We start from the raw sequence: 26,944 nt of genomic DNA on the forward strand, positions 1-26,944 counted from the left end.
TATGTACCCACTTTACTCTTACCCATACTAAATTTTTTGTTACATTTACCGATTATAACAAACCATAATAATAATAGTAATTAATAAATTAGAACAAAATACGGTTCGACATATCTCCACAATTGATTCACCGTTTATGTATATACGATATATTTTGTGTTCTCACATTCTGCACGAATACCTAGCTATGATAAAATTATGGTCGACGTAAAAAATAATTAATCGTGAATACCGGGAATCGTAAATTATTATTAGAGAGGCGATGTTCATGCTCGAAAAAAATGAAAAATTAGCACGCAAATATACACTATAAGTGTAAAAAATATGCTTAAAATTTATTAAAGATATTATGCATCATTAAAATTCTTTGTATAAAACTTATTTTATTTATTAAAATTAAAAATAGTATATAATTATATTTACTATTTAACTTCCCTAACTATTAAAATAGAATCAATCAAGGGATGCCTTGTTTTTCTAAACTGGTAATCTTATCCACTTAAAATTCGAAGTGTTTTTTAATGAAAATCAAATCATTTTCTATATTCGAATCATCCATCAACGTTTGTGTAATTTTCTCAGCATATTTTATCAGGCTTAAAAGAAGTAAAAGAGAATTTTCAAACAATTGACATGTTATATTTTGTATGATTGGCTTTTTTCAAAATTTCGGATGTAAAAAAAATAATATTTTTCCTGGTTCATTTATGTATGTACAATACAGCGAAAACTGTTTTGTGCTGGAAACAACCGAGAGGCTACAGTCACAACTGAGAAACGAATTTTTCACACTATAATGATTAGAACATTTACTGTGCAACATCATTTTAATTTTAAAAAAAAGTTCTCATTGTACAAAAATGTATTATTTTAAACTTGAATAACTTTTTTTACTTGTGATATCGAAAAAATTAATGTCTCGACAATCTCATTTAATGGGCATAACCCGTTTGGGCGCGTTTTTCACAATTTAACTGAAAATTGCTAAAACGTTTGGGTGCATTTATGAAAACACCTTTGGATACAACAAAACTTTGTACAAAAATGTTGGGAAACTTATGAAGTTTAAAAATGTATATTGAATTACATTAAAAATATAGGACCACGGTTTGTGGGGAAAAAAATTTTTTTTTATATATAAAAATAATACTATTACATGAGTGTTATGACTTTGTATGAGTACCTTGTACCTATGCGTTATCACAAGATTACAACATAGGTATAATATTTTAGTTACTCGTTTTATTTACTTATCTACATATTATTATAGATGCATGGTATTAATATAATATTTAAACTACGAATTTCACCATGATTATTAGTGCAAGCCATTCGAATAAAATCCTTAATTATTATTTTTTATTTTATTGTTGATGCACTTTGATTTACAGTTAGCCTTCTTCTTCTTCGTTGTTTAAAAGCCTTATTTTCTTTTCTTTAAGGTTTGTTATCATAAGCATTATTTTCTTTCTATAAATACTATCATTAATTATACATATATATTTTAATTAAAATATAGATAATTATAATTAGTATTCACCCATTATTAAGAAGATTATTCTTATTTTATTTCATAAATAAATTTAACAAAATGATTAAATAAAAATTAAATTACTTAATAAGCCCCCTACTATGTATCTAACGACACTCTACATACAGATCTAGCCATTCCAACAGTGCAAAACGTCGCAAAAACTTTCTACAAACGCACACACTCCAAGTTCGACAGCCATTGTAATCCCCTAATTTCCGAGCTATCCACCAACGCTGGTATTCCTGGTGACCCCAGAAGGTGTCTTAAACGTACCTGGTATCGTGACCTACTCATCTAAAATTGTATATACCTCTATCTCCCCTTAATCTTGTATACTCTCTCTTGTTAACACATTAAAATCCTAGCCTAACATCTTAAGTGTCTCCAATGGGCGGCTTCTTATTTCCTGACACTCAAGCCATATCACCTCCATCACATACGCTTATTGTAAAATAATATTTGCAGATTGTGTATATAATAATATATGATAAAAAAAAAAATTAAATAGATAGGTATTTAAGTTTTAAAATTGAAAAATGTTACCTAATAAAACGTGAATACTCATAAATACCGACTTTTGTTGTTTACCCAAGGCACGCTTTCGATGTTACACTTTTCTTTTTCTACAATCCTACCCACATTTGATCCATTTTCCGGTGTTTAATATATCATAATTTTAAAGTTTATAACCAACATGCGAAGTATGTGTTATAAAGTCATAAAACTGCTGGTACTAAGAATTGATTCAAAACTTTGCGCCGTTGCTGTTATCAAACGAATTTATAATAAATATACATAATATAACGCCATAATTTATTAAATCATTGAAATTTTTTAATTTTATTTTTTTGTAATGAATTTTAATCATATAATTATACTATCATCACACTGCGTAATAGTTCTAGAAGTAGATCCTTATTAATATATAATATTATTTATTTCAGACATGCATTGTGAAAACATTACGAATATATAAACTAAACTTATAGAACAAACGTAGGCTCTCTTAAACTCTTTTGCCCTGTCCGCCACAAAACCTTTATTAAAAGAGCATCGCAACAATATGTGTTGTCATGTTAATACCGTTCATCGAATGCCTAACATTTCGCATTTTATACGTTCAGAAATTCAGAATAATCCATATATAACTCTATGATTTGTGATATTATATATTATGATATATACCTAGTATACCTGTTATTGAATTTAAAGATAAGAATATAATTTAAGACCACTCGCAAGTTTTCTTTAATATTTTAATTTTAATACAAGTAAGGAACATTTTAGAACAATTATAAATTTGTTGTAAAATTTAAAATTCTCACAACTTTTTTAAAAATAAAAATCCTATACAATATTCTTATCTTTAAATTCAGCAAAATTTAAATTAGCTATAATGATATAATATCAAAAAAAAAAAAAAAAAAAAACGTAGTCAATGGATTATATATCTCGAATGCCAATAACACTATAACACTTATTAACATTTTATATTTTATAGTATCAACTATCGTTTCAAAAACATATTATGTAACACATTGCTATAATTTTTAATTTTTTTTTACTATTATTGTTTTTATTCTATTCAGGCAGAAACCATGAAATCGGTACGCATCAGTACTACTTTTGAACATAAGGTTACCGAAATGGTGATCATGAGATCGTATCTAATGACTAGAGCTAGTACGTTGTTATTTCCAACTGGCCGCATTAAAATAATGTGTGAAATTTCTCAATTCGACTTATACAAATCGTCGTCTGAAATAGAACTGGTTGACAACGCACCACCAAAATCGGCACAGGTCATCGCTCCGAGTCTGTCACCACATTCTACAGGTAAGATTAATCACTAAAAAGGTGAAAATCTAGAATCTAGAGTAGGTACCCTTTACCAATCTTTATTTTGCTATATTATATTGAATATCCATTGTTAAATTATGTGCAATTATATAAGTTACTACCTACCTAATGTTGACAACTGATAATTAAATAAAGGTTCATCTTTGGCTATAATCAATTGAATGAGGTAATATCATGTGATATTATAATTTATATTACCCATTTTATTAAGCCCTCATCAGTCATTGCGTAGCCCGGACGTGGATATAACCTACTGTAGTGTAGTCGATATTTACTATAATATTATAACAGTCAGTATAATAATATGTTTAAACATAGTAGATGGTAAAATTACTGGCCAACGTAATGCTTATGAAACATAAAAATTTTGAAGGTCAAATAAAAATTGAAAGAATACCATAATTTGGAGAGCTCTAGTGGTCTTTTTAAAATACTATTAAAAATTCATAAATATATATTATATATGAGCAAGAGGGTACCGCTCTGCCGTATTTAGTAGATATCTAGAGGGATAGCTGTAACGGATGTATTAAATTTGAAATCAATCGCAAATACGAAATTCGATTCTAGGCAAAGACGGTTATCGGTCATCCTATAATATTACTCAGTATATTTTATGATATGATATTGTTATTAAAGTAATTAATTTTACAGTTGAATAATAATAATAGGTGCAATACCTAGGTTAGCTAAACAAATTGCATTTGTGTGTATACAATATAGTTATCTAATTTTTTGATGAACTATAATAATTGTGTACTTGAAGCTAATAAAAAAATCAATAAAAAAAAAATCATAATTACATACATGAAAAAATTCAAATACCCGTATATAATATATTAATATGTTAAGATACTTTAAATAACAGTTAAGTATTTAAAATCGTTATTCTTCCTTTAAATATCTAACTTTTCCCAAGTTTTAACATAAAATAGGTACCAACCAAAAAAACATTGTATTAATATATATCTTTTAGATTTTTATGATGTATGAACTATTTATGAAAAACATTGTATTACATGTTAAATCCTTCGATAAAAAATTAGAACATTTCTTACATTTTAAATCACGAAATTATTTGCAATTAGAAGAGATTTTGATGAATTTTATAAACATTTTAATTTTAAATGCTGATAAAAAAAATTGTCCATATGAATCTTAGATATTTCTGAACTGCTATTTTACCAACTTGTATGGAACGTTGTATTCAATTTTCAAGCGTTTTAACCTAGCAAACAATTGTATCTAAAATTGTTTTAAAAAAAAAACAACTAAAAACCAAAAATCAAAAATATCTCATGCCTATAAATAGTTCAAAGAGTCAAAATATTTTGAAAATTGTAATTGGTATAGAAAATAATAAAATAAACATTTGACAAAATTTCCTGCAGTTGTTTGTTTTAGAATTGCAACAAAAACAGAAAATCGTTTAATGAAATTTCATTAATTTACGGGTCATGGGTGAATATTGAATGTCGAAAAAATTTGAACTTTAAATACTCATTAAAAATTAATTTGACTTTCCAGTAATCTTAATTTTTCGTTGAAGGTAGGAAAACTTGAGGAAAATCTTCTATTAAATATTAAAATGTTAGCTATGAAAAGAAAGATGTTTATGAATTTCCAATTACAAAATAATTTGTGTAGTTTCATGATTTTTACGAAATTATTAAAATTCTAATACCAGATGCTCAAAAAAAAACCTTGAATTTACAGTCGATTTTATTTTAATTTCCAATAATACCTACAACATATTATGATGAGTCATTTAAATTTTATTTTCAAGTTTTTAATTTTTTTATCCACAATAACTGAAAAAACACATTTCTGAAAAATTGTCATATAAACATTGCGTGAAATTTCAAATATATGGTATCTATGTGTATGGTTACTAGTTTTTGAGTTACTCCAAAAAACCTAAATCGATTTTGCTCAAAACTGGTTTCACGAATATATCTCAGTTTTTCCTTATTTTTTGGTTTTTCCCACCGTTTTTAACAACAACTAGGAACTTTTACTGCCCAAATTGGTTTTAGGTGAAATAGAAAGTCGATTTATTTTCCCATCAGAAAATATTATATTAAAAATATGCAAAAATTATAAATTAATTCCAATACCCTCCTCCCCCCCTAAAATAGTCGGGCCCTAAACTTTAGACGAAACCACCTCTCCCCCTGTGGAGGCTCTGCTAACAAACACGAAAAGTACTGAACATTTTCGGTAGATATTCCATTCTGTATCATCATCCGATTTTGAGAAAGTGTATTTGCTTTTGCATAAACATATTATAAATGATAGGTATGGTAGATATAGCAGATAAATACAATAAAATGTTATACCACTGACCATATATAAATATTAAATATTAATTGTTTGTGCTTACTATAAAATATTTCTAACTTTTAGGTAAAGCTCCAGGAATACAGAATTGGGCATCGATTACGTTCATGATGTTATTAATCGCCAACATTAAACTACTGTAATTATAATATTCATAACTGAGATGGAACTGACCGGCTACGTTACGATTATTTAAATAATACAATAATATATAAAATAATAGAAAGTCGATATAGTCTTATAATTATACATATAAGATAATTAAAAATTTATAATTTATTATAATGATGTTTACCTATTGACCTGTGCAAGCACTAGATTTTTTTAAGTTAATGTGTTTATTGATTTGTTAATTATGTGTAATTATTATTGTTAAGCTGATAAAAAAAATAAATATTTGGTATAATAATAGTTGTTGTTATTTATTGTGTAACAGTTTTTTTAATAGTATTAATGTTAATGATCATTATCTAGCCGAATGTCACTGTACACGTACAGTATTACAGTTCAAGAACAAACAAAAGATTTAATATAATCTGAGAAACCAATTGTCATGAAATAATATTATGGTATTTTATATAATAAATTAAATAATAAACAACATTCTATGAGTTTAAGGGGTTAGTATTTAAGTAAAAGAATGTAAATGTATAAATCTATATTAAATTATTTTATCAATATACAAAGATATTTCAGGCTTTAAGCTAGGTAGCTTATGTTCATCAATTATCAAACGGCGAAATCGAATTGGTTAAATAAAATGAAAAAAAATTGTTGACAACAATAATAATACCTATACCTTTAGTTATAATATAATTGTCCTTGGAAAGTAAAAGCTGTTACCTGTTACCATAGAATGTCTACTTACACAAGTACGCAAACCGTATAGAAACACAAATAGTCGGGGGGAAATTTGAAAACAGAAGAGAAGAATTAAAACTTGGGTAATTTAAGTGTTATTAATTTCATACTAATAATTTTGCATACGATAGATTGGTAGAATAACATAATATTTTGCAACATGCATTAAAATTTTGATATGACATTAATACATTATATTTTAAGAAATAATACGAGTGCTGTACTGTGACAATCGGGACTTTTTCGTGCATCGTATAATATTATAATAGACTTTGGTGTAAAACTAATAATGTATGCCACGTGTCCTAATAAGTTTACATAGGTACATAGAACGATTGACTTATTATATACATTAACATTTGCTAATTAATGAAAAAATCTCTGACATTTATAAAATACATTAGAACTAGGCGTTTGAAACCATGGCAGCACCAATAATAATACCAATAAGCTGCGTAATAATAATAGAAAGAGAAATATCATTCCATTAAAATGTTAATAATAAAAACATGCAAAAAATCAATGAATGAAATGTCTTGGTGAAATAAGTGAAGCTGAAAAAATATGTTTATTTATTGTATTCTTTCTTTGTACAATAGCCTATAAATTTGTCACAAGGGCAACCGGAGCGGTTACTTACATTATTCAATTCACTTTCATAGTTTCATCTACCTAATCGTCTGCAATGTATTCGTTTTTTTACTTCCAAATAATGAAACATTTGTTAAAAACCTAATACTAATTAATTATTGAAGTAAATACCTATAGCTGTATTAATTAATACTAAGAATGTATAAATAGCTAGGTAACAATAATAAATACATTATAAAATAATATCACATTATCACCTATACATGGTATTGTTTAATTGACTATTGACTTCCTATACTATGACATCGTTGACATCGAAAGTGATATTAAAAATGATAACAAAGTTTCGGTGGGAAAAATGTGTATTTGATTTTGAAACATATCTGATATTAGATTTAAATAACAACACGTGGAAATCCAAATTTTAGGTATAGTATTTCATGAGATATGTCACTGGCCGGAATAACCAACTGACCACCACATTCCACATATCCCCCATCTTCCGCTACCCACAGAGATCGGATCACCCGCCATCTACCGCCCCAACGAAGCTGTCACTGCAGCCACTGCAGGTTTCGGGCGATTCATCGTCTACCGACTCCGTCCAGAGGCCGGTGGTTTCGGCAGGCCCGACCGAAATTGTTGTGTGGAATTTTGCAGGTCCTGCATTTTGGTATTATACCTCGTCAGTGGCATGGCGAAGAGGATAATTGAAAAGCGGCCAATAACTAATAAGAAGTGGAAAAAATAAGGGATGCCAAGTACACCCAGTCGTACCCTAAATAACGCCCCTGAATTGCGACTTTATGTACTCAAAATGTGTCCACAATAATGAGTTTGGAAGATAAGGAATATGGTGATTTGAAAAATGTTAGTAAATAATATTAATCTCTCAACATTTATAATCATCAAAAACGATCCAAATAAAATAATACCAAATCCTATATTACATCTATATTGTTATATTTTTTTTAAAAACTGTTTTTTGGGCTATTATTATAAACATTTTAATAATTTGAAAATTTCTCGTTTGGATATTTAATCAATCAGATAAAAACATCAACATTTTCCAAAAAAATTATCCACTGAATAATTTACAGAAAGGAAAGGAATTAATAACAGATATGTGTATCACCACCACAAGACACTCCCTATGTATAGTAGGTACCTACAAAAATTTCAAGAATTTGAAAACAATGTCTCTAAGTGTATTTAAAAATTCCAAAAATCAGTGTTTAAATAAATTCATTACTAAAGGGAAAATATGAGGGTAAGCTTGCTCGGTGTACCATTTCTTATATAAAAATCATTAGGTAGGTACAAGTAACAATGACTTTTGGTTCCATTGAATATTTTTATTGAAAAAACAAGAATAACATTATTTTCTTTTGTTTACCAACTACCTCTATATAAATATTAAATTTAAAATATGCAGAACACCTATATACATCGAAGAAAAATATGAGAACATTAAGTACCTATTTAGCAACACACGGAAAATAAAAACTACGCATTAACTGTATTTGTTGCCTTGTTGGTATTTTTTAACATTGAAAGTATTTCAATTTCTTCTGTTTGAAATTGGATTTTGAATTTGCATGTAAATGTGACAACGGTAGGTACTACAACAAAGCCATCGATCGAATAAACGCTTTTTGTCAAAATGGCTATTACGAACACCCGGTGGCCGGTGTGTATAAGTAGGTAAGTATATAAAACACGGCATAGGTTTTCGAGAAAATAGCCAATAACGACGGAGATATAAACGATGAACAGAATTCAGTTAGATACCTACTCGTACTATACTTAACCTGACCTATCCATTATATTATAATAATTTAGACTATACTTAGGACTAACGTAGGTATACGTTTACGTATATTAAATTATACACCTATATCATAACAAATATTATATTGTATACCGTATACATAATATTATTATTATTAGGTACTTTCTTCACACACCACATGCCCTGATTTGATTCCTTAGTTATTTTTTGAAAACATTGCGGAACTATTTTTGTTCTTTGATTTTGTGTTCTAATACATTAACAAATCAAAAATTTATAAATATATCTGATTTGGCCACATTTTTATATTTATGTCATAGCTATAAATATTAAGTACCTACACTAATGCATATATATTGAGGCCCTCCTAAAATTATCAATAGTAAAACTAAGTCCTGATATTTCTGTTGAGTTTAAATTTAATTAGTTTAACTATAGGTACAATTTGTTCAGGTTTTAAATTATTTTTTATATCTTCTTCTGAATTCAATATTGATACCAAAATATATACCTATAGCCGCATTGGCACAACTAGGGGGAGGTGCTTTTGGTCCCTAGCACCCTCCCCTCCAAGTCAAAAGCCAGTTTTCATCCTTAATGAATGTGTAAGTAATAACTAATAATTAATAAATAAACCAAAAATTAGACTTAGATAGGCTCTTTGCTTTTACAATTAGATAGCTACGGCATATACCTAAGACTCAAACAGCCATTTAGGGCTTGAGCATTAAAGCATTAAATATTACAAACAACAAAGATGATCCTTAATTTAATATTTATATGTTTAGTAGTTAAGTTATATTGTTTACTATTTATGTGGTAGAAATAAATTTGAGCATAAAACAACGCAGAAAGAAGGGAAGGTATAGACGATTTTATTCGCATATTGTCCAGCGCGCTTTCATCAGTATAATATATGGTTATTTTTCCCTTTCGATTTTATCAAATTTTTACTACCCACGCCCAGTAGTATTATTATTCGTTTGTGGGTTTTCTTTATTTTTATCTCTTTTCTACTCTTCCCGATACGGATTTATCGTTTTTATTTTACACAACGTCGATCCGTTACGTTTACAAGACCACATAAACCACAGGATTTAAAAGGCGTATAAATAGATCATAGAAATAGAAAATAAAATTATCTTATGCTCCCTCAATCGCTTTATCCGTCAAATCTTGCTATAGTACACGTAAATAAACTATATCACATGATTTACGAAACTATTTTGTAACATTCAATGCAGATAACATGATATTTTTAGAATGCCGCTGTTCACAATATTATAGGTAGGTACCTTATTTTAATACTATAATAATATAATATGTATATATTATTTAACAACATATAATAATGTATAACTACTTAAGCAATATTAATATCATACATGAGACAATAATTTTTAGATACAAATTGGGAATAGTTACTATACTTGAAACTACATTGATCTCCCAAGTTAAATATGTTTATTTTAATTTGTAATTGCGTGTTTTGTATTTAAAAATATTTTCTTACTTTTTAGTGTACTGAAATAAATTTTTGAATTTTTTAAGGCATTAAAATCCCAGTCTTTTTTATGGGTAATAATTTTTAATTGATCTTGTCTCATTCCAAGACAACCGGAGTAAATAAACTAAATAATAATAAAAATAGCATTTTGGAAAATATTATAAGTAAATACATTAATTTTATTGCATCATTATTCGTTAGGTAAATCATCTCCTAAATTATCATATTAATTATAAATTCAAGGAAAAATTTAAAAACATTAGTCAAACTTAATATAATTTAACCATGTCAAAATATTATGATTAGGTTTACCTAATTAAAAATACAAATTGTAAAATGATAAGTAACTACAATTCCAATAGTTTATTTCTCTCTAAAACATGAGGTACCTAATCGGGTAATCAACTAATTTCCCATTTTTTTTTATCCAGTCTAACACATTTTTTGATAGCCAATCTTGATTCTAAAAATCAATGAGGTTAATTTCAGATATTATGTAAATATACCTATACGATTAATCTATTTATCTGTGCAATTCAAATAGGTATTTTTTTGATTATTTAGCAATATGGTTTCCAATATAAACACTAAAGTAAAACAGAGACTATTTTTGTATACTGATTTATCATGAATAGTGTACCATTGTTCATAAGTTATTTTATACTTTGTTAGCACATTACCTATTATATTTCCCATATAAATTACTTCATAAACCTTAACCATATTTTATATAATTACAAAATTGCTATTAATTATCAACTTGTTAATAACCGTAATATTAAAAACACAACAACCCAATGTATAACAGATTTATCATATACATAAAAATAGTGATAAACAATTAACTTGTTACATTAATTATTAATATTCAATAATATTAATGATCAAGATAAAAGTAATAGATGCACTTCCCATTGCATAAGTAAAGTACTGATTATCTTTATTTTAAATTAAAAAATATATTTATGATTTTATTAACTTTGTGAACACATAAAAAAGCATCAACTAATAACTATACATTTTTTTTAAATGACTTACATAATAGCTATTAATAGAAATAAAACATTTTTAACAATCAAATATTTTGGATGCATATAATTGATATCTCTAAAACTAATTATTTTCCAAAAACACCAATATTCTTTATGTCTTCTTTTCCTTCCGAGTACTTTTGATGCCAATCCAAATTTCTTTGCATTAATGTCTCACCACGGTCACGCGCTCTCTTGCCAGTAACAACCATTGCAATACAACCCAAGATTATAAAGAACATTGTGTAGTTAGCCACTTTGATTCGTACAACAGAACGAACTTTGTTCCATACTTCAGGTCTACACAAAATAAAACATAATTCAATTAGTTATATATTATAGTTTAGAGCAGACAATTTCACAGAGGTTTTGTGAGTATGTCAAAAATAATGGCTTTTGTAGACACTGAGGAAGTTGTTTAATAAATGCATAAAAGGAAATTGAATAATAAGTGAAACTTAAATTTAAATTTAAATCATAGAGCTATGAAAGCAATTATATCCTGCTAAATTTGTTAATAATAGAAAGAAAGGAACTATACTACAAATTAATGTTATTAAGTTAAGCTACATCATTAAAATTTGAGATGAGAAAGCCAATACTATTATGACTATATAAAAAGGAGACAAAAAAGTATTCAAAGCCCAAGTGAAATAACTACAAAGGAACATTATACGGGTATTATGTGTTTGCGGTTTTTGCAGCTACATACATGTGAATGATAGTTAAAACAAATACATAATAAACAATAAAATTAGTTAATAACAAATAATAATCCATACGTGACGTGATCTGGAACATCTTTTAGTGAGGGGTATCGTTTAGCCCAGACACACATGATTTTTCTTGTATTTGAAAGTGGGAGTTTAATATCTAGAAAAAATATATATAAAATAAAACATACTTTATTTAAAAGATATAAATTGTTTTTGCAAATTATAGCCTATAAATCAGTAATACAGTCAACTCATAGTTAAATCTCAATATTATATCTTAGACTATGTTAAGATAAAAATTTTCCCATCAAACCGTCATAACACATTTTGTTTTTGTTCAAATAATTTTAACTAATTTTAACTATTAAACTTAAAGACATTGGGAATTGAGTTTTATTTGTACAATTGATAACCTACTTGTGTTTATAACAATTAGGTATATGAAACAGACTTACAGTTTTGTAGTAGTTATATTATTTACATTATTTTTATTTTAATAGCACAGATAAAAAAAAAAATTGTTGATCCTAAATGTAATTAGGGCTAATGACTACCATTAAATTGTACTAGAAGCAATATGATGGATAATCATTATAATACACTTAATATATTTTATGTAATATTTATTATTTAAATAATGGGTGCATTTTTTTTCTTATCAATAGATAAACTAATTAATCACCAAATGCATAAAATAGCTTAAAAATAAATAACATTTAATGTCATGAATAAATAATTTAATACTCAATTTCAGCTAATACAGTAATACTATTGTATTACATAATTATTATTAGCATCGTTATTATAGCTAACCGAATAATATAAATAAATTGTACATGATTTAGTCTGCAAAAAACACAAAATGTTTTTGTAGGGAAAAAGTATTAAATAGAATATTTCGTAGTGATTAAATACTCCAAATATTAAGAGATTCCTCGAGATAATACTCTGGAAAGGTGCAATTTGTGCCAATGATAACAATCTAAATATATTTTTTATAAATAGATTACACGTTTATATTTATTTTATTTTATGCCCTTAATTTTAGGACATTTAAGAAGTAGGACCCTATGTTTATTTTTTACATTATTCCACCATAAAATTATGTATTCAATGAAAGGCTTGAAAATGATTCACCAGCAATGAAACATTATACTATATAACATTAATTGACCTTATAAAACATTTTAAAGTAAATTTACTTGAATTGAATGAAGGCGTTACACTTGGATTCGTAGGCGGGGGATTCGATGGAGTGACACTTGGGGTAGTATACTTTTTAGTCATGTTGAACAATCCATTTTTAAAATTTTTTCCAAACCTTGGAATAATATTCATTGCGCAAATATAATATATAGAACAGGTCGACACGAAAGTTAATAATCAACTGGAATAGGAATAGTGGTGTACTTTCTAGCAGTCACGAACGCCATAAATCGTAATAAATCATAATCATAATAAAAATTATCTTTAATACGGATTGATAAACACCGAACAGCTGACTAATAGATAAATGATAACAATATTAGATTTCACGTTGCCGCAATCAAAACGAAATCGTGTTTTGGCGGATGGCGATCGGTGAATGTACCTTCAACTTACTCATGTGGTAATTATTAAAATAACTTTTTCTCTTCGAAAGTTCGAAACATAATTACGAGTTGTATACTAACTAAAAATTTTGCGTCGAAGCTTAGGATTTGTGTCAACAACTTAATTGGATTTATCGATTATAATGTCCGCGTCATTGGCTAATAGAACGTGCGAGACGGCAGGATGTGGTTCGAAAGCAAATCTTCAATGTCCCACCTGCATTAAACTTGAAATCCCCGGTTCCTATTTTTGCTCTCAGGTAATATTGTTAATGATAATTTTTCCAAATTTTGGAACATATTCCCATTACATGTTGGTATTCTAACTAGTGTATATGTCATAAGCATGTTACCGAATGGCTATAAATGGCTGATACACTATCTGTTTTATTTTCTCTTTAGTATAGTCTTTAGTATTCAGTTAAGTCCTTTTGTTTTCAGTGCATAATATTTTGAGCAAATGTGATTACTTGTATGACGATTGACGGTCTGTCGTTAACAGCTGAATTATTACGATAAGATTGCATGGGCCATGCATGCACAATTTTTTATTTAGTTTTACTTATGCAAACTTTATTTCAGCTAAGAAATTGTGATAGAAAGTTAGTTTTATAGATTTGATATTTGTAATTTATTTCATCTGAGAAAAACCATTACTAACACAGTATAAATACTACTAGCTACTAGGTAGCCTATGAATTTAATTTGAATGAATTCATTTTTCCTAACAACAAATATACTATGGTCTATGAGAGTACCAAATGGATAATATTATATTTTATGCATTCTGACTTCTTTTTTTTTATTAATTCAAGTACAGCTTACACTAATCTTAGATGATTCTTAAATACATCCAGTAAGTAAATAAATGTTAATTTACAAAGAATCGGCATCATAGTTTGTTGTACCTCTTATTTTAATTAATATTCTTAATGAAACTGTCGTTAAATCAAATTTAACTTTCTTTATCTGTATTCTAAAAATTATTTGGACGCAATAGGTAAATATGTATGTTTATATTATGCTAAATAGAAAATACATTTTTAATAGGTATGTAAACTGTTTTTAATATTAACAAAACCTTATAGAGACCTAGTGAAATCAGAAAATTTTATCTGAAATCTTTTAAGTTAGTTCTTTGTTTTACAAATTCATTACTTAAGTACATAATTATTACTTAACCTAGTATGAAAATAGGTAGGCCCGTGTAATATATTTCTAAAATTTAGATAGTAATGATACCTTATTTAAATTTATATTATATAGATGTTTGTATTTTTGAACTTTAAATCTTAATGCTTACTTTATAATTATAATTTTTAAATTATGAAAAAATGTTCGATAATTGTTAACATTTGTGTTTAAGTTACAATTAAAATGTTTTATTTTCTTAGGAGTGTTTTAAAGGGAACTGGTCTACTCATAAAGCTCTTCATAAAGCTGGCCGTAAGTATAATTTTCTTATAGTTATAATAAAAATAATATTAATAAATATTTATTATTTAGAATTTTTGTTTAACTATTTAAAGGTTGTAAGATTTAATTATTTATATTTGTATCATTAAAAATTTACATACAATACAAAAATTAATATCTAACATTAAATTAAATGTGTGTGTTAAAAACGTTTTACTGTCAATTGCAACATATTGTTTTAAAGCTATTATTTAAACATTGTTTTTTGAAAATTAAAATAATGAATTTCATTAATTTATGAAAATAAAGACTTATCTTTCCATTTCTAAGGATCTAAATTAATGTCTGTATCTCTGTATACTACTGGTATACACTATTTGTCATTTGTTAATCGACAAATAATCCCAATCAACAAAAAGTCGGTAAGCATTAAAGGAAAATTTGTCGATTAACCATAGAAGAACCAATGTAATACCTTAAAGATAAAGTTAATTTTTGTTTGAAAGTATGTATCCATGTTAAAATTACCTAAATAATATAATTTTGTTTTTAAATTTTGTTTCAGAAAATTCAAATGGTATTATTGAACCATTTAATCCATGGCCAGATTATGTATTTACAGGTAAAGTAAATGTTATCCCTTCATATTGAAATAGTAATTTACCAAATTTTAATAAAAAAATAATAATTGTATTTACCCTATTTACAATTATAATAAAAAATCATAAGTAGTATACCATACTTCAAAGTAGAAGTGAAAGAAGAACGGTTATGTGATCTTTGTATTAGTTATCGATATAGGAAATGGTTAATTAAAATACATATTCATCAATTAAACAATATACATTTTTTATTTTTTAGGTCCATTAAGACCTCATAGAACGTCTCCTGCACGTACTGTTCCTGAACACATACAAAAACCTGATTATGCTGAACATCCTGATGGCACACCTTTAAGTGAACAATCAGTAAAATTATCATCCCACATTAAAGTATTAAACGATGAGGAACAAGAACAAATGAAAATTGCTTGCAAGGTATTTAGATACTTTGAATTCCAAATCTAAAATAAAATATGTAAATACTTAACACTTTCACTATGGATCATATTACAATACATATTTAAATTTTGCGGAGATAATTCAAGGTTTTTTTTTGTTAACACCAATTGGCATCATCTGCACCATCATAAACACGTTTTTTTTTATCTGATGCTGATTTATACCATTGCCATTGCGTGTATGCCGTCATGTCTCAAATTTATTATACAATACTAAAAAATTACTCACAACTATCTTACAAAACTTGCTATATTATTTATTATTTTACCATACAATTAAACTTATAAACAACTAAAAGTAAACATGTTACTAAGTTTATAAGTTTTGAAACATAGTTTATGACAAAATTTGAATTATCAATCCAATAAATGTTTCGTCTTTATTTATCAGTTTCCATTCTGAAATACGAGAATGTGGTGCACTACCAAAACTTAAGAACTCCGTTTTAGTATAATCATTTGTTTCATCGACCAATAGTTTTATCAAATTGTCATCGAAAAGGATAAAAAAAAATCTATAAGATTTTATTCCTCTCCTATCGGAACCTACATTTCACTTTGTTTTCCAAAAGGAAAATTAAACATTTTAATTTTCTCCTCTTGTCAGCCACCGATATTATTAATATTAGTTGATAATCGAGTATTTACGATTTTTTAAATACTCGCAATCTCGTTATCATTCCTAAATTCATCTGAAATTTGTTCAATATTTTCAAATCCATATTCGCTACTAGAATCAGAAAAATCATGATATTCGTCACTATCAGAGTCAAAAATCATCTGCTCAATTTGTTGTTAATAATTTTGATTCAAACTGTATATTCATTTTGATTGAGATGGGCCGGCGGGTTCATTCAAAGTATATTGTCCAGGTATTTGTCACTATTTTCCATATTCATAAAAGTAAACAAAATGAATAAAAAAAATATTTGTGAAGAAATAAAATACAGATAATTTAAGATTTAACTCTATAATCTATAAAAACAATACAACCTGAATATGTTTGTGTTTTATCAACAATCGTCGATAAAAAATGAAAACCACAATTGTGCATTTCTTGAAAATACTGATACTAAATATAGGTATAGTAAACATCCCAGAAAAGATTTAAAATATTATAGACTATTAATAGAAATATCAATGACTTGAACAAACGTATTTACTAATATGTATTAGTTAACGCTGACTGAAAATGAGACAATTGATCGTAAGCTTAAGAGGACGTGATACCCGCATGTGTTGTCTCCGTCTTACAAATGCGTAACATGGTACATTTTTCGCTCAGCAGAACACGTGTAGCTCCGTTAACTTAAAAATTAGAGTGAACTGACCTCTCATAAAATTTAAAGGTAAGATTATTATCTAGACAACCTTATATGCTTTTTATTTTATATCAAATTTAAAGCGAGTTATGAGTATTTTAAAATTGTGAATTTTTTTGCATCTTAAAATACTCATAACTTCCTTTAAAATTTAAATATATTAAAAAGCATATGAGGTTGACTAGATAACAATCATACCTTTATATTTTATAAGAGGTCAATTCACTCTAATTTTTAAGCAAACGGAGCTACATGTGTTCTGCTGAACATAAAATTTACTATATAATGCACTTGTAAGACAGAGACAACACATGCAGGTATCACGTCCTCTTAAGCTATCATACGTTGATTTGTACGCCAATTGGCGTCATCCGCAGTGAACATGTTAATATGATGTGATTAAATGTAAATCAAATGTAATCAAAATGAAATGTATGTGGCAATTGTTTGATTTATTTTATTTTCAAGCTTGGGCGAGAAGTATTAGATGAAGTAGCATTAATGATTGATGTTGGAATAACCACAGATGAAATTGATAGAGTTGTGCATGAAGCGTGCATTGAAAAAGAATGCTATCCATCACCATTAAATTATTACAAATACCCAAAATCATGTTGTACATCTATAAATGAAGTTATATGTCACGGAATACCTGACATGAGAGCTTTAATTAATGGAGATATTTGCAATGGTTTGAGAAATAATTTTTAGAATAAAAAATTAAATTTGTCCCAATAATAAATATGTATTACATTTCACAGTTGATGTTACTGTATGTCATCGAGGATATCATGGTGACCTGAATGAAACATTTTTTATTGGAAATGTTTCTAAAACTGCAGAAAAATTAGTGAATGTTACTTGGGAATGTTTAGAAAAGGCTATAAATGCAGGTAAATTAAATATATTATTTATCAGGTAATTATTTTAAATTCATCAAATATGTTTCTTATTGAACAGTTACACCAGGTGAGAAGTATAGAGAACTTGGTAATATCATACATAAACATGCTCAATCCAACGGATTTTCCGTTGTAAGAAGCTATTGTGGTCATGGTATTCATCAATTGTTTCATACATCTCCTGGAGTTCCACATTATGCTAGTAAGTGTTATAAATATATTTTCATATAAAATGAATCATGATTTGATTTATTTAATAAAATTAAAAATTTTAATGTAACAGAAAATAAAGCTGTTGGTGTAATGAAACCTGGACATACATTCACAATTGAACCTATGATATCACAAGGTAAGTTATTAACAAAATATTTAAAAAAGCTTATTTAAAAAAGTAGTCTATTCATATGAAAAACATAATTAAGTGATAATGCTCACTTAAACTGAAGTATGGTTGTCGATTACTAAACTTTTAAATTTAGTCTCTTAAATTCTACAATAGTATTAATAAAAATGTTGATAGCTATGTTTTTTTAATTGTGTTATTCGATAAAGTTTTAATATATTTAATATATTTTTATATATATTATAACATATTATGGAAAATCTAAAAATTATAATTCAACAATAATAATTATAACATAATAACTGAATTTGTAACATAAATAATTTTATATAGTTTATTGTAAAAGTAAAACATAGTTTTATCAACAAAAAGTTTTAGTTTTACAACAAATTCAATTTTGAAACTTTTTATTTATGTTTTTGTATTTCTTATGTTATTATTTCCTTTTATTGAATTTTATAGTGTTTTTTTATCAAGCTACGTCTAATGTCTACTAATATTATTTTGTACATAAATTGTATGAATTATTTTCTTGTTTACAATATTTGCATTAACTGTATTAGCCTCACTTACTATTGTACCTTTGTTAATGAATTATTTTTATATTTATTTCCTTCATAACAACTCATTTTTTTTTTTTTTACATAAATGTTTACCCAAAAATTTCAGGTAGTTGGAGAGACAAATGTTGGCCCGACAATTGGACAGCTGTGACCGTGGATGGATTATTATCAGCACAATTTGAACAAACATTATTAGTTACCGATACTGGAGTTGACATTTTGACCAAACGTTTGGCCAATAATGGAAGACCATACTTCATGGACAAAAAATCCTAATACATAATTTCCATTATGGCATTATGTATTACAAAATAAATGAATTTAAACTTATGAAGAAATATTATTTTTACTAAAGTGTTTCTGAAAAATTAAAATATATTGATACTGAGTAAACATTTGTACTTTTTTTCTATTTCACATTTTTGGTAAAACTTACTCTAGAACAACTACATCATTTTTATAATATTCTAGGATATGTATATTTCAATTATTTTTTGTTAAAAATATTTATTCAATTTAATTTGAACAATAAAAGAGTTGTGTTTAAAATTCTAAATTGTATAATTACATAAATACACAATTTGTTATATTATTGTAATTTTAATTTTTACTTAGTCTGTCTATTATATTGCCATTGATCAACTAACTTACTCAAATCCTCAACATTTTAGAATTACCTACCAAATCACTAATAATTGTACTCTGGTGGTCTACTAGTTGAGGTCGTTAAATTCATTTATTTTTTAAAACTATATTTCATTCTTATTAATTGTTTATTAATTGTTCAAAAATGATTGAAGATTATAATTAAAAGATATCTAAGAATATTTAAAAGTATCTACCTAAATAGTTTGGTTTAAAAATATGTATTTCTAAATTTTAATCAAGTAAATATGTTCAAAATGTCTTATTTTTATTTTATTCAAATCCGTGTTGCATTTAACCATTTTAACTTTAACTGTAAGTTATGACAGCTAATGATATAGGCCAGTTTACCTTTTTTTTTTTTTTTATTCAAAAACAATCTGTACAACAAGCACATTTAGTAATTTTGATATAGAATATATACATAGTTTTTTTTTTAAAAAAAACAACTTTTAAGGAAGTCACCCATTGGTAACACCTAAGAACTTATAGTTGGATTTAGATCACTTAAGGAGATCTCGATTCCAATTTCGTTTGAGCCTGCGAGGGGGGTTGCCTGGGATATGCAGTGAAGCCATATCTTTAATGAGAGGATTAGTACTGGAGTTGAGTTGGGAGTGGAAACGGTGGTAGTGAATTTTGGCGTAGTCATTGACATTAGTAACTTTGAGGTCGTTGTGAAGTGAAAGGTTTGTCATGTACCATGGAGCACCAGTTAAAGTACGTAGGGCAATGTTTTGGAAAGATTGGATGGGGCGAATGTTTGAGGGTTTGGCCATCCCCCATAGGCCAGTTTACCTACCTATATACGTTATATTCTGTTGGCAATTTTACTTAGAGTCAAAAATCTGATAATGAAATCAAAGAACAGAAATATTATGGGTGTAATGTATCAAATGATTAAAGTGAGCGTCAAGGGACAGCCACTGTCAGGGTTGGACTGGACCACTGCTACTATTCTACAGTCTAATGGTCCGCGGGCTATGGTTATTAAAAAAAAAAAATAAAATTATAAATCGCAGAGGTAAGTTATTACAATTATTATTTTTTTTAATGTTTTGATAAAAAAGTTTAAAAATATATTTTATTATTTAACGATTTCCAAAAAAAAGCGGGTAATTGGATGTCGCTCTGATAACCGTAGGTTACAAGTGGGTTACTGTAATGATATAATATCATTGTATAAGAAATACGATTCTGAGTGGAGATGGTTTGTCAGTCTAGATCTAGAAGATATGCTATACTATATTATTTATATTGCTATTATTTCAAAAAAAAAATGTAGGTAACAATAAAATAAATTCCAAATTAATCAAATCAGATTCATTATGTACATGATTCACTCAATCATTCATAGAGGCCAGAATTTCATCCAAATTTGAACTTAAGAAAGGTGTGTTTGTATAATTTTTTATTTTTTTTGTCATAGAATTAACTACTTACGTGGAATCTTGTTTTAAAATTCCAATCCTTAGCTATAAAAGTTAAATGTTTTATAAATTATTAATAACTAAATATTTGTAAATTATTAATTAAATATATTTTGTCTAAATTTGAACTTAAAACGGTTATAAAAAAAAATCTTGCCGATATACTTTTGAAATTTTCCAACTGCTATTATATATAAACTTATGGGGAACCTTGTATTAAATTTTGAAGCTTTTTTCATTTTTGCCCAACAAATAAAATTGTATTGTTATTTATAAAAAACATAAGTTCTTGAATATTTTTGATACACTATACCATTGATTTTATATATTATAAATTACTATACTAACATTTTCCTTCCCATTTTAACAACCTTAGGACTGTCTATAATCTATTTAGACCACAGATATGGTTAAAAACGTTTTTTTACAGTTTTTTGTTTTGTTTCTTTTCCATTAAAATAAAAGTTATTAGAATTTTATAAAAAATAAATCACTTTTGTACTGGTAAAAATATTAAAAATGTTAAAAACCAAGTATAAAAATACATACCTATTTTTAATATAAATATTATAGCCATATTATAGGTGTAAGTAAAAAAATATTAAAAATGTTAAAATATTTATAAATATAAATACAAATAAAATAATGTTTTTTGAAAAATCGCATGTGTTGGTAAAAATGTATACGACATTAATTTTACAAAATCAAATCGATTGATTATTCCTGCAATTTTTTTATTATATATTTTAATATTTAAAAAAAAAAAATGTAAAAAACATTTTTAACCATACCTGTGGTCTAAATAGATCATAGACAGCTAGTCTGTTAAAATGTGAATGAAATTGTTAGTATAGGTAGTGTAGTACTTACCAAAAAATATTCAGGAACTAGTGGAATACCTAAAATAATTCTGGACCCAACTAGTATAGTACCTGCGATTAGCCCCTAGTATTCAGGACCCAACTCGGATGCGCCGACTCATACGGCTGGCGAACGCTTTCAGTGTACCTTCCTAGCAATAATCATATTTAAATCGTATTTTTTTTGGAAACTAGAAAAAAATATTAAAAATCTGGAAATTAATGAAACCTTTTTTTTTTTTGGCTTTTAGTATCAACTATTACTGCTCGACAAAAACAAAAATGTTAAAACGTCAATATTTTGAGAAAAATAAACCACGATATCTTCAATTTTTTCGGAAATAGCTACCTAAGTAAAAAAATATATTTTTTAATTTTTTTACCAAAACATTACAATAAATTAAATTCTGAAATAATTATAGTCCTTATCCCTGCGAGTCTTATTACAAAATCAGAATTTTGATATCTCCATTATTTTGGGAGATATCGTAATGGCCAATGGGTTAATCCTCGCGGGACAACCTGTATAGTGTATATAATTATAAATTATAACTTATGAGATTTAATTTGTCATACTGCTACTTAGTGTTATTAGTTACACCTACCTATTATGTACTGATATACCTATTTTACATTTTCTTTGTAGTCAACATTGAAAAATAGTTCCTAAATCCTATCCTTAGAAAATTTGAGTGAAACATAAAAAATCCTATTGAACCAAATGCAATATTTTGTTAGCTTAAATTGGACCGTTAAATTTAGGAAAGTAGTCCGGTTGCTTACAAAAAATGGTGGGCCGAAACCTTTCCAGTCCGGCCCTGGCCACTGTTTGGGTTTTTTTTTATGCAGTTTTATAATCCAAAATAGGTATACATCAGAACGTAAATTGGGAACCATGGACTGGGTAACGATTGACGAATAAATCAAGTTGATCTAATTTTCTAAGGCCTATTAGGCCTAATCCCGTGTTATGTCATATATATATAGCCTGTGATCTGTTCCAAGGATGGTAACTGACGATTGTGTAAATCGTGTAGGTCAATGGTCTCACTCAAACAGTCGAACCTAAATTACCAGCGGCCATATTATGTTATTATTTATACATCTAACTTATACAAGTTTGAAATTTATGTCCGCCCAAAATATTTGCCTATTACACAATATTATTTTAGTTAACGGCAAAAACTTGTTTTGCACTCTGTAAAAATGCGTTCCGGAAACTTGAGTCCGCACACAACGCGGACAACGTCGTAGGTATCTAGCACCTAGGTTTATAGGACGGAAGTCGGACACGATATTATATAATCTACAGAGTCAGTAAAAGTTTAACGAGATTCACACGTTTTTTTTTATGCCAACGAATAATTCCGTTACGATCGGAATCGTGAGTCATCGTCATTAACATTATGTATTGGTACTAACGACAAACACGAAAAAACTCCCAGAATGTTAACCAACTCTTATTAATAAGTAACAAATTATTGTTGTACACAGTGTTACAGTTTCCGGGTAAATAATAAAATAAAATTGTATTGTGACTTACTTTTGATAAAGTAAAGTAGTGTTTACTTAATCAATGGTTTTACTTTTGTAAATACCATATTAACCTAGTTTGAAATATAAAATAAGTAGGTACCTATTGATAATATTATATATTTATATTACCTATTATTACCTTTATATTACAATTTCCAATCCCTGAAAACAATTTCACAATTAGCACTATAAGGTTAGGCTATACAGTAGCTATTATATACATATTATGTATTTAATATTTACGAAGGTACATAGTAGGTACATTCAATTACATGGATGTAGGTAATGTATAAAATGCTACCCACTGGTTAGGAATTATAAGGAAATATGATACTGTTAATAAAAATTGCATAATACATTTAACAATAGCAAAAATGTTCAATAGAAAATTAATGCTACTTTTAAATGGAATTGACACATTTTAATTTTTTAAATCTGATTGTTCAGACGTATATATATAGCTAAATAATAAATTCACAAATTTAAGTTGTGCCTTAATATGAAAAAATCGTTTACGATGCCTTGAAATTTCATCAAAAATTTAAAAAAAAAAAAAATATTTAACATAATCCATATAAAAATTGAGGTTACACCAGCTTATAGTCACATTTATTTATTATGGGCGTTTAAAATTTAATTTTTACAATATTGGATATTCAAACGTACCTATATTACAACCTAACGAATCATTCAGGTTAGGCGTTTTCTTTGTTATTGTTTAAAAAATAAAGTTTATCTACAAACTTGAAAAATTTCAATATATTTCATTTAGTTTATCTTTCGTTATATTAGGTATAAACAATATTTTCAAAATATTTGATATTTAGACACATTTTAAGCCATTTGTTGGCATTTTAAGTTTTTATTTTTTTTTACATTCATAAACATATAATTTTCATATTTCCTTATTCCATCCAATACCTACTAAATTGCAAATCTCAATAGAATAACAGTTAATAGTATCTATCATAGCTGGTATAATACTTGCAAGTGCTAAGATTACAAGGAAAATAAATTTGACAAAATTTTCATATTTCACATAAAAATATATGATTGTGTTATATTAAAAAAAATTGTTTGACATCCCCTCTCTCAAAGTTTGTTTTCAGTTATGATCAGTTATGTATCTATAATCCCAGTTCGTTAACTCTTCAAATAACCTTCATATCCGTCACTGTTCAAACACTTATAAACACCTTACACCTACTTATTCCTTATTAATTATTATACTTAATTTATAAGTGAATAATAATGAATTATATCCAATTTGAATTTCATTTGAAAAAATTAATTTAATTTGAAACTCGTATATAGTTTGCTACACAGATATAACGAATAATGTTACATACATCATATCATATACATGGTAAAAAAATCAAAGCTATTGTGTGAGTTTATACTATGTAACATTCTCTTATAGGAGAACGTAACATTTTAATTTGTTCGCCGTCTATCTCACGCGTAACATAATATAATAATAATATGGCAAATTGGTTTTCGTGCAACAAAATTGGCAAGTCACAGAAATACGGTAATCTCAGACTAAACCACTACTCATTTGAGAATAAAGATTATGTACAGGATATAAATAAAAACCATATCTAAACGTAGCATTAGGTACATAGTTACGTAATAAATACATGATATTATATTTTAAAAATATATAATATTTATTACGAGTAATACAATTATTATTATATTAGTATGTGTCTTAAATCATTACTAGTAAGTTTGTTTAAAGATAATTACATTTTGCTTTCGGTATTCGGTTGTTCAAAAATAACCTTAATATTCTGAAATGGAAAAATTCATATATATTTTTTGATTTTGTTTAGAGGATGTCAGCGGCCAGCGCACTATATTATTTGTATTTTCTCTTTATAGGTAGGTACTCGCGTAACGTGGACAAAATTCATTCACTCGAATTCATTTTTTTTTCATGTTTTTGAGCCATCTTAGAGTAAAATCGCCCATTTTAACAATAATTATAGAGAATAATATTTTTTATAGCAGGTCTACGTGTCGATTTGTCTAAATATTCTTTTAGAACGATTTATTACGTATCCATTCAAATTTACAACAAAAAAAATTATGTTAAATCCTAAAGAATTATTCAATTATGGTAAAAAAAACCATTTTATGCGAATTAATTTTATCTATGTTTCATATAATGGATCCGAGAAGAAAAACAAAATATATTGCATTGATATTCTCTAAAATACTCCAAATATTCTAATGTTTTAATGTTTTAAAATATTTTTATTTGAACTGGATTGAATTATCAATTAATAATGATAATAAAGTCTTATGTTTACATGCAATCAACTTATGGAATTAACTAATTGGCAATTGAAATAACTAAACTTAGCTTTAAGTCGTTAAGTTAAACGTTTTTTAAAGATTTTTGTTTTTATGGTTTTATGTGTAAATATTAATTTAATAATCAAAATAATTCAATATTATAATCTTTGTGACTTGGTGTAAGAAGGGTCAATCGCTAATGTCATTATTGTTATTAATAATTGAAACATTTCCGTTATTTTTCTTGATAAAATAATTTTGAATATACATTTACTGTAGTAAATTAGGCATAAATGCATAATATTACCATTTGAAATAAAAAAAAATGAATATTTGTTAACAGGACGCCACGTCTGCATGTATTGTTTCTATCTTACAAACGTACAACACGACCAATTTAACGTTTACAAATTCACAATAATAAATTTCCTCAGCAATTTCTAAAATTAGAGTGAATTGTCCTATTATACAATTTAAAGGTAAGATTATTATCTAAAGCATCTCAGAAGCTTTTAAGTTTTATTGATATTTTTATTATACAGCAAGTTATGACCATTTTAAAACTGTATATTTTCGTACATTTTAAAATGATCATAATACTATCATAACAAATAATAGTATCAATAAAATCCTTAGAGATGCTCTAGAATCTAGATAATAATTTTGCCTTTACATTTTATCATGGATTAATTCATCCCAACTTAAAAGTAATAGAACAAAATGTATTATTGTTAACTTACAA

The 26,944-nt window shown here is 26.8% G+C and overlaps 3 protein-coding genes across 6 annotated transcripts in view; 2 read left to right on the plus strand and 1 right to left on the minus strand.

The window, feature by feature from the left end:
• LOC107172973 (uncharacterized) overlaps nucleotides 1–6,143 on the plus strand; it is a 95,221-nt gene extending 89,078 nt beyond the window's left edge. For both annotated transcript variants that reach the window (XM_089227408.1, XM_089227409.1), the window contains exons 6-7: nucleotides 3,124–3,370; nucleotides 5,801–6,143. In XM_089227408.1, the coding sequence (XP_089083534.1) occupies nucleotides 3,124–3,370; nucleotides 5,801–5,877 (324 nt within the window). In that variant the 3' untranslated portion in view covers nucleotides 5,878–6,143. The remainder of the gene's footprint in view (nucleotides 1–3,123; nucleotides 3,371–5,800) is intronic.
• Nucleotides 6,144–11,399: 5,256 nt separating this feature from the next.
• On the minus strand, nucleotides 11,400–13,673 carry LOC107172972 (UPF0389 protein CG9231). The gene is made up of 3 exons (XM_015523301.2): nucleotides 13,435–13,673; nucleotides 12,299–12,389; nucleotides 11,400–11,816 (listed from the first exon to the last, which is right to left on the minus strand). Exons 1-3 carry the CDS (start codon nucleotides 13,568–13,570, stop codon nucleotides 11,603–11,605), a joined length of 441 nt encoding a protein of 146 aa, XP_015378787.1. The 5' UTR covers nucleotides 13,571–13,673; the 3' UTR covers nucleotides 11,400–11,602.
• Nucleotides 13,674–13,711: 38 nt separating this feature from the next.
• LOC107172991 (methionine aminopeptidase 1) lies at nucleotides 13,712–19,823 on the plus strand. 3 transcript variants are annotated; one of them, XM_015523332.2, is made up of 10 exons: nucleotides 13,712–13,841; nucleotides 13,925–14,084; nucleotides 15,219–15,270; nucleotides 15,806–15,862; nucleotides 16,102–16,277; nucleotides 18,091–18,313; nucleotides 18,384–18,515; nucleotides 18,583–18,726; nucleotides 18,808–18,873; nucleotides 19,537–19,823. In XM_015523332.2, the coding sequence occupies exons 2-10, from the start codon at nucleotides 13,968–13,970 to the stop codon at nucleotides 19,704–19,706; spliced, it is 1,137 nt and encodes a 378-aa protein (XP_015378818.1). In that variant the 5' UTR covers nucleotides 13,712–13,841; nucleotides 13,925–13,967; the 3' UTR covers nucleotides 19,707–19,823. The 3 variants fall into 3 exon arrangements, with proteins under 3 accessions (XP_015378818.1, XP_015378819.1, XP_089082624.1); XM_015523333.2 differs by having other exon boundaries at nucleotides 13,734–13,841; nucleotides 13,930–14,084; XM_089226498.1 differs by having other exon boundaries at nucleotides 13,794–14,084.
• The last annotated feature ends 7,121 nt before the right edge of the window (nucleotides 19,824–26,944 follow it).

Source organism: Diuraphis noxia, unplaced genomic scaffold (genome assembly GCF_037042655.1).
Source record: "Diuraphis noxia isolate RWA-SAM2 unplaced genomic scaffold, SU_Dnox_SAM2 contig0004, whole genome shotgun sequence".
Classification (NCBI taxonomy): domain Eukaryota; kingdom Metazoa; phylum Arthropoda; class Insecta; order Hemiptera; family Aphididae; genus Diuraphis; species Diuraphis noxia.

Bases quoted from the DNA above. Each gene is read 5' to 3' on its own strand.
- LOC107172972 (XM_015523301.2), bottom strand. From the start codon at position 13,570: ATGAATATTATTCCAAGGTTTGGAAAAAATTTTAAAAATGGATTGTTC. The intron at 12,390-13,434 runs GTAAATTTACTT...TATTTTTTCTAG, and splicing joins AACGCCTTCATTCAATTCAA to ATATTAAACTCCCACTTTCA. The intron at 11,817-12,298 runs GTATGGATTATT...TATTTTGTGTAG, and splicing joins GATGTTCCAGATCACGTCAC to ACCTGAAGTATGGAACAAAG.
- LOC107172991 (XM_015523332.2), top strand. From the start codon at position 13,968: ATGTCCGCGTCATTGGCTAATAGAACGTGCGAGACGGCAGGATGTGGT. The intron at 15,271-15,805 runs GTAAGTATAATT...ATTTTGTTTCAG, and splicing joins AGCTCTTCATAAAGCTGGCC to AAAATTCAAATGGTATTATT. The intron at 18,516-18,582 runs GTAAATTAAATA...CTTATTGAACAG, and splicing joins AGAAAAGGCTATAAATGCAG to TTACACCAGGTGAGAAGTAT.